The sequence below is a fragment of the Podarcis tiliguerta genome, assembly GCF_965153285.1.
Source record: "Podarcis tiliguerta genome assembly, chromosome: Z".
In the NCBI taxonomy this organism is placed as follows: domain Eukaryota; kingdom Metazoa; phylum Chordata; class Lepidosauria; order Squamata; family Lacertidae; genus Podarcis; species Podarcis tiliguerta.
Window position 1 is genome coordinate 15715789 of NC_139553.1, and position 14242 is coordinate 15730030.

At 44.0% G+C, this 14242-nt stretch overlaps 1 protein-coding gene and 1 long non-coding RNA gene across 7 annotated transcripts in view; one reads left to right on the top strand and one right to left on the bottom strand.

The window, feature by feature from the left end:
* Window positions 1-14242, bottom strand: part of NCS1 (neuronal calcium sensor 1) — a 61556-nt gene that overhangs the window by 6618 nt on the left and 40696 nt on the right. For 4 of the 5 annotated variants that reach the window (XM_083424115.1, XM_083424118.1, XM_083424117.1 and 1 more), the window contains 2 exons: window positions 13526-13550; window positions 2774-2912 (listed from right to left, as the gene is read on the bottom strand). In XM_083424115.1, the coding sequence (XP_083280241.1) occupies window positions 2774-2912; window positions 13526-13550 (164 nt within the window). Of the gene's footprint in view, window positions 1-2773; window positions 2913-3112; window positions 3623-13525; window positions 13551-14242 lie in introns of those variants that run through there. The other variant, XM_083424119.1, reaches the window with a different exon arrangement.
* Window positions 5144-14242, top strand: part of LOC310669720 — a 33408-nt gene continuing 24309 nt past the window's right edge. For both annotated transcript variants that reach the window (XR_014507316.1, XR_014507317.1), the window contains exon 1: window positions 5144-7328. This is a non-coding gene — a long non-coding RNA (uncharacterized lncRNA). The remainder of the gene's footprint in view (window positions 7329-14242) is intronic.

A 14242-nucleotide genomic window follows, 5' to 3' on the forward strand; every position in this document is an offset into this window, starting at 1 on the left:
TATTTTCAACCATAAATCAGGCTTTTCACTCTGTCTTAGCCTGATGGGCAAGATATAAATAATAAAATCGTTGTTACTATTATTACTTTAACTACCAATTTTCCTTCTGTTCTTCTTAATGACAGAAATTTGTTATTCCAAGTTTCTGGACTATAGATTTTCACCAGTGGACAGATAAGTCTCTCTAGTTTGTGGTTTTTCCTGTCCCAGAAATGTTTAAGAAAGAGAGGGTGTGAATATTTCTACCCATGGAGGGTGTTTACATGGTGTTTCGGCAAAATGTCACTCCTTAGCTTGCCAGCTCTTTCTAGCTCCCATCCAAGCCCACAGGTGCAGACAGCAGAAAGCAGCCTTGATCAAAGCATTCAAGGTACTCTTTGATCACCCTTATCACCAGAGTGATTTAATAGTCGGACTATCTATCTGACTATCATCAATCGTGAGCTAACAGAGAGACAGCTGAACCACCATTCATCTCCCTGGAAGCCCACGATTCTCAGCACTTCTAACAAACTACAGTTTGAAAGGTTCTTGGGGGTGGATGTTATAAATGTATAGTGTGGATGCAGCCTAACAGAGGAATACCTTTTCTAAGATGGGACCTTCATAGGTACTTTCCTTAAGTTAAATTATTCAATATATTTCTAGCCCATCCTTCATCAGATTACCCTCATCAAAACAATCCATTCAAACAGTAAACACTTGTAAATATCAGTTGCTGGAAACCGCAGTAGGGGAGAGTGCCCTTGTGCTCAGGTCCTGCATTTGGGTTTATCACTGGGGCATCTAGTTGGCTATTGTGAGAACAAGATGCTGGACTAGGTGGGCCATTGGCCTGATTGAGAAGGCTCTTCTTAGGTTCTTAGGCTCATTCTTAGGTTCTTATCTTGAAATGTTGTTGTATTTTATTCTGTATGTTGCTATGAGTCACTTTGAGCATGAAAAAATGGAAAAGTGGCATACATATAAACTGATTCACAGTGATGGTGGTGAGCATAGCCAGGTGCTGGGCTCCTCCAGTTCCCTTCCCACCTAAAAAGTAAAATAATCCACAGTTCTGCAAAGATGCTTAGAAGTGTCATGGCCTTTGCTCAAGGTGGGAGGGATGTTCCTCAGTGGGATAAACCTAATTCTCTCGGATCCCTTTCGGAAAGGAAAAGGGGAGCATTAAAATGCCAGAGGAGGAAAGCGGTTGTGGGGAACAACTTAGAAAAGAGCAGGTGTCTGATTAGCATTTAGCTTTACTGCAGCTCTGCTGGTTTCGAGATGGTGGAGGTGAGTTTACCAGTTGGCAATGTTTAACCGGATGGATTGTGTAATTCCTGCTACTTTTACTGGATGGGGTAGTTGTCCCAGCAGAGGCTTTCCACAGTTGCATGACATGTCTTGCTTCCATCCCTCCTACTTTGAGTGTTGTAATTATTATTATTATTATTATTATTATTATTATGCCTTTTTTGCAGACTGCTAGTCAAGTTGGGTTACACAAATTAAAACAAGCTCAGATAATTATAATTTGTGGCGGTGGGGGAATGAGACACAGAGGAAAATCAAAACTGACAGATCTACCAGTCCCTAGTCAGGGTTCAAACTAGGAATAAAACTATTTATCCTGCCTAAATAAGTACTGAAATGAAAGAAAGCTGATCACACATGGTTTTCTGCTTATGACAGGATTGTGAGCTTAGCTCAGTTGTGTAACTGCGAACAAATCTCTAGACTCAGAATATGCTCAGAGGCACCCTTGTTCTTTCATTTTAATGGCATGTCTTTTGCACCTTGGAGCTGGTATTGGTAGATGATATTATTATTAACTATTAATATTATTTATATTCTGCTTTTTTCCCAGACTCAAGGCAGCTTACAGAAATTAAGACAAACTAAGATAAAATACACAAGGCTAAAAACATTAAAAAGATAATCACGAAAAAGTAATTAATAGAATTAAATTAAATTAATAGAATTAAAAACATATAAAAACAAATCTAGTAAAATACAGATAATAGAAGAGCACAGCACTTTCTGAAAGCCCTTTTCTTAAACAGTCAGTTCCCAGAGGTCTGTTGGAAGAAAATAGACTTTACCTGCGGGTAGAAGTTCAACAAGGGAGGATCTGGTCTTGCTTTAAAGAGGGAGTTTTACTTAATCTCATTTCCTCCCTGATAACAACAGACCAATAAATGGGTAAATAAATAAATTCACCCCTAGGGACTTGAGCAGGCAACAATTTTCAGCCACTATGGAGCAAAGGGATGGATTTCCCTCCCTTCTTAGACTAGCTGTGCTGGAAACTGTTATAGTTTGGAGGTGGGACATTGGCCCAGGGTTTGTCAGGTCAGGAACATCCCAGACCCTGAGATTTCAGGGCCGAAATCTGAAACCAAGGTGTTGTCTCAGGGGGCAGTGATGTCATGAGGGTGGGCCCTAGACATGGAGGTTACTTGGGAAAGGGAATCAGAGGAGGTCAGACCCTACACTGTAATTTGCAGCCAGCTCCTGCCAGGCTGTAGCTTGCAAGCTGCATGCACAGTCCTCTTAATAATTTTGTTTATTATAATTAAAGGCCCTCTCACCCACCTGGAGATTCAAGCCCTCTGCCTGCCACCTGGAGGCAGCCAGGCCAATCTGGAGATTTCAGGTGATACCTGGCAACTGTGTGTGTGTGTGTACATGCTTTCTAACTGGCAAGCTCCATTAATGCTCCAGAGGGAAGGATAAGGAAGAATAAGGAAGTGAGGGGGGAGCGAATCACAGAGGAACGCAGTGGACTTACTTTGTTCTCGTCAAAGACGTTGAAGACGAATGTGGCAAACTTGGTTGGGTCCCCAAAGGGGAAGAACTGCTTGTAGATCTTTTGGAACCCAGCAGCGTCCAGCTGCCCACTGGGGCAGTCCTTGATAAAGCCTTTGTACCTGCGTAAGGAAGAAAGGGGAGGGGGAAACAACTTGAAGCATATCACCAAGGTGCCCCACAGTATTGACAAGGCGCTACAGATTCTGTTCAAGGTGGCTCTGATGATACAGCCTTGAGCAAGGCAGAAAGCAAGGGACACGGGGTTATATCCAACTTGTTCTTCTCAAGAGTATACCCACTGAAATTAATGAGCCAATACGTTTGGCTGGTCTGCTCTGAGTAAGACTGGCACTGGGTGCTGCTACCCATGGGATCCAGCTCCCAGGAAATCTCAGGTTATACCTTTCCAGAGTTTATTTTGCCAGCAGCATTTGGCGGCCATTTTCCTTTCCCAGAATGCCCTTGGCTAATGTGTGGCTTAAGGGCATTCCTGGGGGGCGGGGAATGGCAGACACCAGAAGGGGCACTTTTCTCCTCCCCCACACTCCATGGCATGGAATAACACAACGTCCAGGAAATACTGGGGAATGAAAATGTCTCCCTTGCCTAACATAAATGCATTAGAAGAGAAGAGCCTGCTGGATCAGTTAAGAAACCCTGAGAGTGAAGGCAGCATAACAGCTCAAAAGACTGAGCTAAAATCAGCCATGAGTTCATTTCTTGCCTCTGCCATGAGTTGACTAGCTTGGTCTTAATCAAGTCCCTCCCTTAGCCTTACCCCCAATGTAGAGGAGAAGATAAGAAGACCCCTGAAGCAGGATCATGACAATGGGCCTGCACCTACTTGATGTTAGTATTTGTAATGTAATTTCATTGGGAATGTATTTCACAAAGAACAGATGGTATTGGGGAAAGGATGTGGCAGTAGGCAATTGGCAGTTGAGAACTGGTAGTTGGCAATTGGCAGTTGAGAATTGGCAGTTGAGAATAGGCAGTTGGCAGTTGGTTGGTTATTTCTGTTAGTTCTATATTGACTGTGAAGGTGAGAGGTGTGGGGACTTCATGCAGACACTGCCTGGAGGAATTTGGAAATAATACTTGTTGTTCAAATGTTACCAACCTGACAAGTAAACAGATTTATACTCAGCTATTTGTGTAAAAGTGGGTGGGTGGGTTGGTGGGTGTATCACACCGGCCTCCTGTTCTTACAGTGGCCAACAAAATGTCCCAGTGAAGAAGAAGAAGAGTTTGGATTTGGTATCCCACTTTATCACTGCCCTAAGGAGTCTCAAAGTGACTAAGATTCTCCTTTCCCTTCCTCCCCCACAACAAACACTCTGTGAGGTGAGTGGGGCTGAGAGACTTCAAGAAGTGTGACTAGCCCAAAGTCACCCAGCTGCTGCATGCGGAGGAGCGGAGACGAGAACCCGGTTCACCAGATTATAAATCCACCACTCTTGTAAACAGGACCTAAGCACAGGAGCCCTCTCCCCTCCTGTGGCTTCCAGCAAGTGGTGCAGAAACATTGCTGCCTCCAACCATGGAGGAAAAGTTCAGCCATTGTGGCTAATAGCCATGGATATCCCCCTCTTCCATAAATTTGTCTGATCTTTTAAAGCCATCTAGCTAGGTTGGTGGCCATCACTGCCTCCCGTCTTCCAGCAGGCCAAGCTGGCCTGATCCAGCAATGTGGTCTCATTTTGTACCCCCTTCATTCCACTGTGCTGCAGCCAATGGCCCATCTAGTCCAGCATCCAGATCTCACAGGGGATAACCAGATAGCCCAACGGGTCATAAGCAGGATCAGAGCACAGTTCCCTCCTGTGGTTTCCCACATCCAAAGGGAGGCAAAACACAGTGGAAATCCATCTTACTCCCTTGAGTCTGTGGTGGGAGCAACAGGAACAAATGGCCAAAATATTTACTAACCAGCACCCTGTTCCCCCAGCTGTTATTTCTGACTTAGGTAACACAGCAGCAGGAGTTATAATAATATTTACAGGAAAAGGGACCTTGATGGATGCGGCAGCTGTCACTGTGGGATTCTGGATTACCTTTCCTATGCACGCATGAGGCTTATGGGTAGGCTGGCTTGATCAAAGCATGCCATTAGAAGGTTGAGGGTTTGTTTGTTTTTTAAATAGGTAGCTCTTCTCCATATAAGCCCACTTGCAGGGGGGGAAAGACTGGCTGGCACACCTCTCCTCTGACTGGCACAAGAAGGCGCCTGATCCTCCCTACATGATTACAGGAGGTTTGGAATCCCAGGGATGATTTCACTATTCCCCTATACAGTCATACCTCATATTACGTTTGCTTCAGGTTGAGCGTTTTCAGGAAAGTAACCGGAAAGGGTTACTTCCGGGTTTTGCCGCTTGCGCATGCGCAAAATGACGTCACGTGCATGCGCAAAAGTGGTGAATCGTGACCCGCAGATGCTGGTTGCATTCTGCTCATGTTATGAACCGGCCTCCAGAATGGATCCCATTCGCAACCAGAAGTACCACAGTATTGTACGGGATCATCATTCATATCATGATTCGGTGACATGACAGAAGTTTATAAAGTTATGCCTGGTGTGAAGAAAGTGGGTAGCGAAAAGTTTTTTCTCTTTCTCATAATACAAGAACTCACAGGCATTCAATGAATGTTGGAGGCTTCAGAGTGGATGAAAGAAAGGACATATTCATGCAGTGCAAATGTACACTATGGAACTCACTGCCACTTGAGGCGGTGATGGCCACTACCTTGGATGACTTTAAAGAGGACTGGACAAATTCACAGCGGAGAGGGCTATCAATGGCTTCAAGCCATGATGGCTGTGCTCTGCCTCCATGGTTGGAGGGAGCAACGCTTCTGAATATCAGTTGCTGGGAATTACAAGTAGGGAGCGTTCCTATTGCACTCAAGTCCAGCCTTCAGGCTTTGCACAGGCATCTGGTTTAATCACTTTGAGAACAGAATGCTAGACTAGATGGGCCAGTGGGAGCAGCCTTCCAAGGTTTCAGGCAGGGGACATTCCCAGCCTTACGTAGAGATGCTGGGAATTGAATCCCCTTTTAAGACCATTCAAGCTGGTGTCAATCGCTGCCTACTACACATCAAAAGGCAAAAGAAAATAAAAGGTCTCTGCCCCAAGGAACAAGCTATCTAGATTTCATCAGTGGGAAGACCGGGGAGACAATGCAGGGTGCTCTGCCCACCTGCCAAGATGGCCCATGGGGAAGGTCCCCCGTCCCCCCCGTGTGTGGGAGGTCTCTTTATCAAAAGACAGCTTAAGATATGACAAAGGGCTAAAGCAAAGAGTGAATCCATATCCCTTTTCTCATAGACATTGTAAGATGAGGAGAGAAAGACCATTCAACCCCGGCCCCCAAAACTCTGCTCTAAAAGAGAATGCCACAGGGAGCCCTTGCGTTTGGGGCACCCAGGGGAATCTGGGCTGATCAGGCCAGAGATCAGGTGCTTTCCATGAAACCAATCCCTCTGACACACCTCAGGCACACAAAAGGAACAGCTGATGATACATTTGCAAGGGCTGCCTTCTGCTGGTGAAGGCGAGGTGAGGGTGACCTGGTTTCAGACCCTGCTCTCCACTTTAATCTATTCCCTGAAATTAACAGCAAAACCTCATCATCTTCCACCTCCAAGAGCATTTAGCCAGATTTTCAGCAAACAAAGAGAGGCCAGCACCACCTACACCCCCCTTTTTTGGATATATATTTTTTATTGAATTTGAATATTACATCACAAAATTAAAAAGGAAAATTTTTGGTCGTTTTCAGCAGCACAGCTGATCCAGGAGGTGGTACAGTCCTAATATTGACAGAATGGACTGCACCACCACAGATGGTAGGTGGGGAGAAATATCATTTTCAAATATTTATCCATGCTGATTAACATTTAGAAAAGGCATCGCCCCACAAATAGAAAAAGCGCTGGCTAGAATCCTTCTATCTTGCTCTGCTACTTTTCTTCTGGCAGGGAGCTTGCTTATTTATTCATTTGTTCCTTTCTTGCGTGTATATCCCTTCTTCTTCTCCATGGATGTTAAGGTGGCTTACATGGTTCTGCCCAGTGTTGATCATTCTAAGAAAAGGTATTCCCCTCTCAAAGGACGGGTGAATACAAGAAATTAAAGAAAAACTCTATTTGGAAAAAGGCATTACTCCATGAGAGAGAAATGCCCCTTCTGAGATCAAGGCTGATTAAAATATTGTTGGACTCCAACTCTCATCCAGCACCAGCCAACATGTCCAAAAGACAAGGATGTGAGTAGTCCAGCAACATCTAGATGGCCACAGGTCTCCCAAGTCTGCCTGTGGTACTGGCATAAAGTTGGCATGGTTGTGCTACTCAGTGTGGTTAACAAACCCACTTCAAACAATGGTTTCCCATTTCGGTTCAACCATTCAGATGCACCACTGAGACTGCAGCTACGCTCTACATTGCATCTACAGAGCACTGCACCATCGGAGTCCTCCTTCAGTTCACAATCTCCTAAAACAGGTCACACTATCAGACTACCTCACAAAGTGAGAGATGGCCCAAGAGAAAGCTCTTTTCTACTTGATTTAATTTAACACATTACCTATAAGAGAATGTCAGATTCTTTTCCCACACACTCCCTTTTTCAGTTGCATGAAACAAAATTGAGGTGGGGATTACTCCCTCTCTGGATACCATGGGCATAGCCATGGGGGGGGGCATAGCAAACTGAGGTTCTGCTCCCGCAACAAAAGACCTGCCCCCCCAACAAAAGGCCTCCCCCCTAACAAAAATCCTGGCTTTTCCCATACTGGATGCTGTTTAGTTTAACACTAGTTGAATTCCCCACCTTTACAGCCTGTTCTGATGGGGAATTAATCCTCCCTTCCCCAAACCAAGCTGTGCGGGAACCATCTCCTTCCCACATGCCAAGATAAAATGGGAATAAACAAGGAACAGGAAGGGGGGAAAAACACAGAGAGAAATAGCAGATGGGGGCGGAGAAGTGGGGAGGGGGTGAGATTAGGGGAGCATTATGCAACAGGGCCACCCGAATCTGTCAAGTATCAAACTGAGCAGCAAGGGAAGGGGGGGCTGTGTGTGCTAAGATGAAACTGATCAGGAAATATGACAGGGAAAGAGGCAGCATCTTCTTTCCCTCATTGCTGTCCATGACACAGCAGGAATCAGAAATGGGGCGGTGATGCATCTGAGGGCTGTTGGAACAAAAGAGAAATGGGGAGGGTGGCCACCTTTGTGGGAGTTTGCAGAGGGGGTAGCACGAAATCAGGAACACAGGAAGATGCCTTGGAATCACAGAACTGTAGAGTTGGAAGAGACCCCGAGGGCCAACCCACTGCAATTCAGGAATATGCTGCTGTCCTATATGGGGATTGAACCTGAAACCTTGGCATTATCAGCACCACGCTCTAACCAACTGACCGAAGAACATTAAGATGATCCCACCTAGTCCAGTATCCCGTTCCCACAGTGGCCACCCACATGCCTGCTGGAAACCCACAAATAGGACCCGAGCACAAGTGAACCATCCCCTCTTGCCATTTTCAGCAACTGGAGGAGAGGGTTATTGATGGCTACTAGCCACAATGGCTATGCTCTGCCTCCATGGTCAGAGCCAGAGAATAGCCGTCATGCCTAGCAGCCATCAATAGCCCTCTCCTCCTGCATGAATTTGTCAAATCATCTGTTAAAGCCATTGAAGTTGGTGGCCATCACTGCCTTCTGTGGGAGGGAGTTCCACAGTGTAATAATGAAGTTAATCATTGCTGTTTAACATACGGGACCGCCTCTCCTGGTATGCCCCATGGAGAGCCTCAAGGTCCATAAATAACAACACCATAGTGGTCCCAGACCCTAAGGAAGTTAGATTGGCTTCAACCAGAGCCAGGGCCTTTTCAACTCTGGCTCTGGCCTGGTGGAATGCTCTGCCTCATGAGACCAGGGCCCTGCAGGATCTGATTTCTTTCTGCAGGGCCTGTAAGACAGAGTTGTTCCGCCTGGCCTTTGGCTTGGAGCCAGTTTTATTCCCTCCCTCCCTCTCTTTCTTTTTTCTTTTCCTTCTCCTCCTGCGATGAGGCTACATTTTAATATTTTAATGTTCCATTATTTTAATGTTGTATTTTACTTTTGTTTTTAAGTTGTAATCATTCATCTTGTTTTTATTATTGCTTGTAAGCCGCTCTGAGCCCGGCCTTGGCTGGGGAGGGCGGGGTATAAAAAAAAATATTATTATTATTATTATTATTATTCATTTATTATTATTATTATTATTATTATTAGCAGTAGTAGTAATAGTAATATCCTGCCTTTCTCTTGAGACGGGATTCAAGGCAGCATCCAATATTTAAAAAACAACCTTATATAATGCAAAGTAATAAAAAGAAACTAGTTAATAACAATAGTTAAAATACATGCAAACACATTTAGAGCCAGCCTTTCAAATCCAGTGATCAGCATCACCTGCACCTTAGTTTCCAAAGGCTGGTCTCAACAGGAAGGTCTTAGCCTGCAGGCAGAAGGAAAGCAAAGAGGGAGCCAGTCCAACATCCCTTGGGAGAAAATCCCACAATATGGGAGCCACCACAGAAAAGTCTCTCTCTTTCTCTTGTGTCACCATAAACCATGCTTCTGATGGGACCAAGAGAAGGTGCTCACCCAAGGATCTGAGTACATTGGGCGGGTTTGAAGAAGGAGATACAATCTTTCAGGTAAGCCTGGGCCCAAGCCATCTCAATCATGTGCTGAGCATGAGTGAAGCACAAAAGCTCCAAATCTAAGAGCTCTCCTGCCCCCATACAAGTTCACCTCCCATCCGCCAAACCATTCCCTGGAAGGAAACTGAGAAAGGAATAGAATGGAACATCCATGCCCAGCCATTTAACGCTTAGCCAGCTGATTAACTATAGGGGGCGGGAGGGTTGTGGGCGGAATTTTTCATTTCATTTCAGGCGGATGCTGTTCTCCTTCCCAGGAAGAACAAACTAAGTGTTTATTCTTCTGTGACTAACAGTGCAATTTGTTGTTCAATCTGGAACAAGCCAGGCCTGCTAGCTGGCCACACTCAACAGTGCAAATAAGTGAGCATGTTTGCATCAGCAGAGGGAATGCGCAGAAATGTTTCTGTGATGTGCTATGTGCTAAGAAAGGAATCTCTGTACAGACCAAGGGTGCCTCTCCTCTCAATTTCCTGGAGCAGTTATTGGTAAGAGTGTGCAGTGATGGCCATCCATGTGAATGGCTTTAAAAGAGGATTAGATCAATTCATGGAAGAGAATATCAATCACTACTAGCCACAATAGCGATGTTCATTCTCCCACCATTGGAAGCAGCATGTCTCTGAATAACCCGTTTCTGGGAATCTGTTGCACCCAGGTTCTGCAAGTGGGGCATCTGATTGGCCACTGTGAGATGCGTGGACCCCAATGGACTGATTTAGTAGAAGGAAGGATAGAAGGAAGGGTATTTGCACCTTTTGATCATGCCTAGTCGTTATTGATAGCCTCATCCTCCATTTTTTGCCTAAATGCTTTTCAAAGCTGCCCAAGTTAGTGTCCATTCCCAGTCCAATAGGAACAAATGTCCATCATTTTAATTATGCCCTATGAGTGAATGTGCTATTAGGTCTGTCCTGGATCACTGACCATGTTCTCCCTCCACAGCCTGAGGCAGTAATGCTTCTGAATACCATTACTGGAAACTGCTCTAGGGGAGAATGCTCTTGTGCTCAGGCTCTGCTTAAAGGTCTCCCATTGAGGCATCTGGTTGACCACTGTGAAAACAGGATTCTGAACTAGATGGGCCTTTGCTCTGATCCCGCAGGGATCTTCTTAGCCATGGTAGCTAAGTTTCTATGTTCAAATCTAGTCTATCTCTGCATACCAGTTGTTGGGGAGCAACAACTATTGCGCTCGGATCCTGCTTGTGGACTTCCTATTGCAGCATCTTGCTGGCCACTGTGAGAACAGAAGGCTGGACTAGATCGCCATTGGCCTGATCCAGCAGGCTCTTCTTATGTCCTACCTCCACTGTTGGAGGCAGCATGCCCTTGAAAACCAGTTAACATACTTCACAAGGTACTGTTTGTGGGCTTCCCACCAGGGCATCTGGTTGGCCACTGTGGGAATAAGAAATGCCACTGGTTTGATCCAGTAGGGCTCTTCCTAGTTGCAGTTGCCATTTTCATGCATGTTCACCCAGTTTGGAGAGATTCCTTTGGAATTCTCTGCAATCATCCCCTTCTTTCCTTATGGTGATGAATAATTTGATGCCTTCTGTAAACTTGGTAAAGCTATAGCTCTGTCAGTGTTTTCAAATTCTGATATTTTGGTGTGGATGGCAATTTACAGAATTGTTGCTGTTTTATTAATTTAAAACATGTTTTACCCTGCTATTCAGCAGGAAAGTCTTCCTGGGCAGCTTAGAAGTAAAAAGTCTCTATGTATATGTGTAGATAGAAAGATGTACAGATATGATAGAATATAAAGATAGAGAAAGAGATAGGGGTGTTGGTGTGGGTGGGTGGGTGCTTACCCTGTTAGCTATCTAAAAGACATCACAGAAAAGAAGAAAAGGAGGGGGAGAAGCAAACTCAGGCGGCAGCTCTTAAGATAATGAAAATTCCTATAGAGAACTGGCTGTGATGGAAACAGATTGAGGGTTTCCAGGGTTTCAGGCAAGGGATGTTCCCAGCCCTACCTGGAAATGCCTGGAATTGAATATTCTGCTCTTCAGCTGCATTTCCGTTCCAGGCTGTAAGCAGTGGTGCCTGTCTTGCCCTGATAACAGCTGGATGCCTTCCAAAAAAAACCTACAGAGGTTTGGGGAAGGAGCCACCCTTTCTAGACTGTATGTATGCCCTGGAGGAAAGGCACCATTGATGGCACAGCACAGCCATTTTTATTATTTTTTTAAGCGTTATCTACAAGATGAAAATATAATGAGAAGGTTTTGCAAATCAGATACATGCAGGGTTTAATTCAAGCGGGGGGGGGGAATGGGAGCTTGTGCAATCCTAGCAAAGAAAAGAGAGCCTTTGAGGGAGTGCAGAGCATTTTTCCACCATAAATGTAGCACATAGCAGCCCTTGTTTCTTGAGCTACATCAAGTTTCTCACTGTAAATGGAATTTCTGCATTCTAACTTCTGCCAAAAGACTGATATTGATTTATTGGAAAGATAAAACCATGGCCCGCTTTAAACAACTGATAGAAGATATGACAACACTCGCAATATACGAACAGATTGCATTTAGATGTAGACTGTGCATGAATAAATAAAATGATATTTGTAATGCAGTTATAAAAATGCACATGTAAAAACTGTAATATATTGTTAGTAATTTTTCATTAGTTGGAATAACTATATTGCTTACATAATTATATATATCACAATTTCAATTTTTTTGCTTTTTCTTTAATTTTTATTCCCCCCCCCCTCTTTTCCTTTTATTCTATTCTATTCTATTCTCTAACTGAAAGTTTTCAATAAATAATAATAATAGTCTCTCACTGCATTTGGTTTCTGACTATACATTAGGCAGAACTGTCAGATAGTGAGAACTGTTTGACAGAAGGTAATGGAATCTCCTTTATTGGAAGTTTTTAAACAAATGTTGGAAGGTCATCTGTCAGGAAAACTTTAGGTGAAATTTCTGCATTGTAGGGGGGTGGACTTGATGACCTTTGGGAACGTTTCCAGCTCTCCAGTTCTATGGTTCTATGTTTCTTTACAACTAACACAGTGGGAGTCAGAGGCAAAATAATTGGAGCAATGAATGTAAAATAATTACCTTTGTATAGTTGGGTAATTGTTGTTGTTGTTCTCTCTCTCTCTCTCTCTCTCTCACACACACACACACACACACACACACGCACCAACAGTGTCTATAATATCCCCCGAGGCAAGCAAGAAGCACTATCAGAGTTCAATGACACATTCCAGCCAGGCAAAAGCACTCAGGGTGCAAAGCTGAGTCAATGAGGGGTGTGGCTGGAAAGTGGGTGTGGATCCGAAATCGACGAAGGATCCGAAAGCGGGAAGGATCCGAAATCGACGAGACCAGAGATTTATAGAAGATTGGGAAAAGTTTACAGAGTATATGCACAAACTAAGTGAAAATCAAATAACGCTTGTAAGCTTTAATGAAGCTCTGTAACAAGAAACGTTAGCATATGAGTAAAATAAGATGTAATTTATAAAAATAATAGAAGTAAGGTTTTAGAAATGTGTAAGAAATTAAGAAGGGAGGGAGTATCAGTCAAGTTGAGGGAAGTCAAAAAGAGAATGGATATAAAAAAAGATGTATGAATTGTATAAATTTTATATTTGGAAAAATTGAATAAAAATTATTTATAAAAAAAAAGGAAAGTGGGTGCGGCCTGAGAAGAAGGGGGAATGGCTTAGGGAGAGTTCCAAGGGCCAGAGAGAGGGGTCTGGAGGACCGCATTTGGCCCCCAAGCTTTAAGTTCCTCACCTCTGCTTTGTTCCTCTGCCCAGTCAAGATTTCATTCCTCCCAAATTATCAGGCCTACAGATGCTACATTCCATTCCAGAAATTGCATCCCACAAATGAGACAAGAAATTATAGAGACCATCAGGCAAGCATATAACATGCACACCTGTGCAATGGTAGCAGCAGACTCCCCATTTCACTTTTTTCGTGCTCACGAACACAAATATGCATGCTTGTGAACTCACAAGACTCCAGAATAGCTCTGAGTACTCACCACTGCTGGACCTCCTTCTCCGTAACTGGAAAAAGAACAGAAAGAGAGAGTGTGTTTACTGGTCACTCAAAGAAAAATACAGTTTTGAGTTCTCAGTTCTCACTACCTAAATGTTTTAATCTAGTTCATACATTCTGACTCATTGCTTTAAACTTGATTCAAGCACAGTACCATTGTTTATCAGCAACTGAAGCCTTCCTCACACTTTATGGTACAAGCTGCCTCTACACACATGCAAGTGTTTGTGTGAAAGAGTGCCCACTTGTTGCTTTGCACAGCTCAACTGCCTGGGTACACAGGCACATGGACCCTACACGCCACTGAATGTTACATGTGAGTAAAGTGAGCATCTCAAATGTTTGTGAACATAAATTAGTCACTCATTGAATGTAACCACCAATTTGAACTTTCTGCCAGTGCTGCTGTTGCTTCTTCTAATGTTGAAGGCAAGCAGTGAGTGTCAAGAGCTCCGGAGCAAAAGAACAGTGGGAGATATCAGCAACACATCTTTACAACAGCAATAAAATCTAAGAGGCAACCCCTCCCCCCAATATAATAAAACTCAGTCTAATGAGGATAATGCTCAGCAGCCAAATAGCGTTGAATGTCATTTAGAAAAGAAAAACAAGACGGGTTGGGTCAGAACGAAATGGAGTAATGTGGAAGAGGCTGTGGCTGGCTGGCTAGCAGGCTAGAACCTTAAAGAAAAAGAGATTT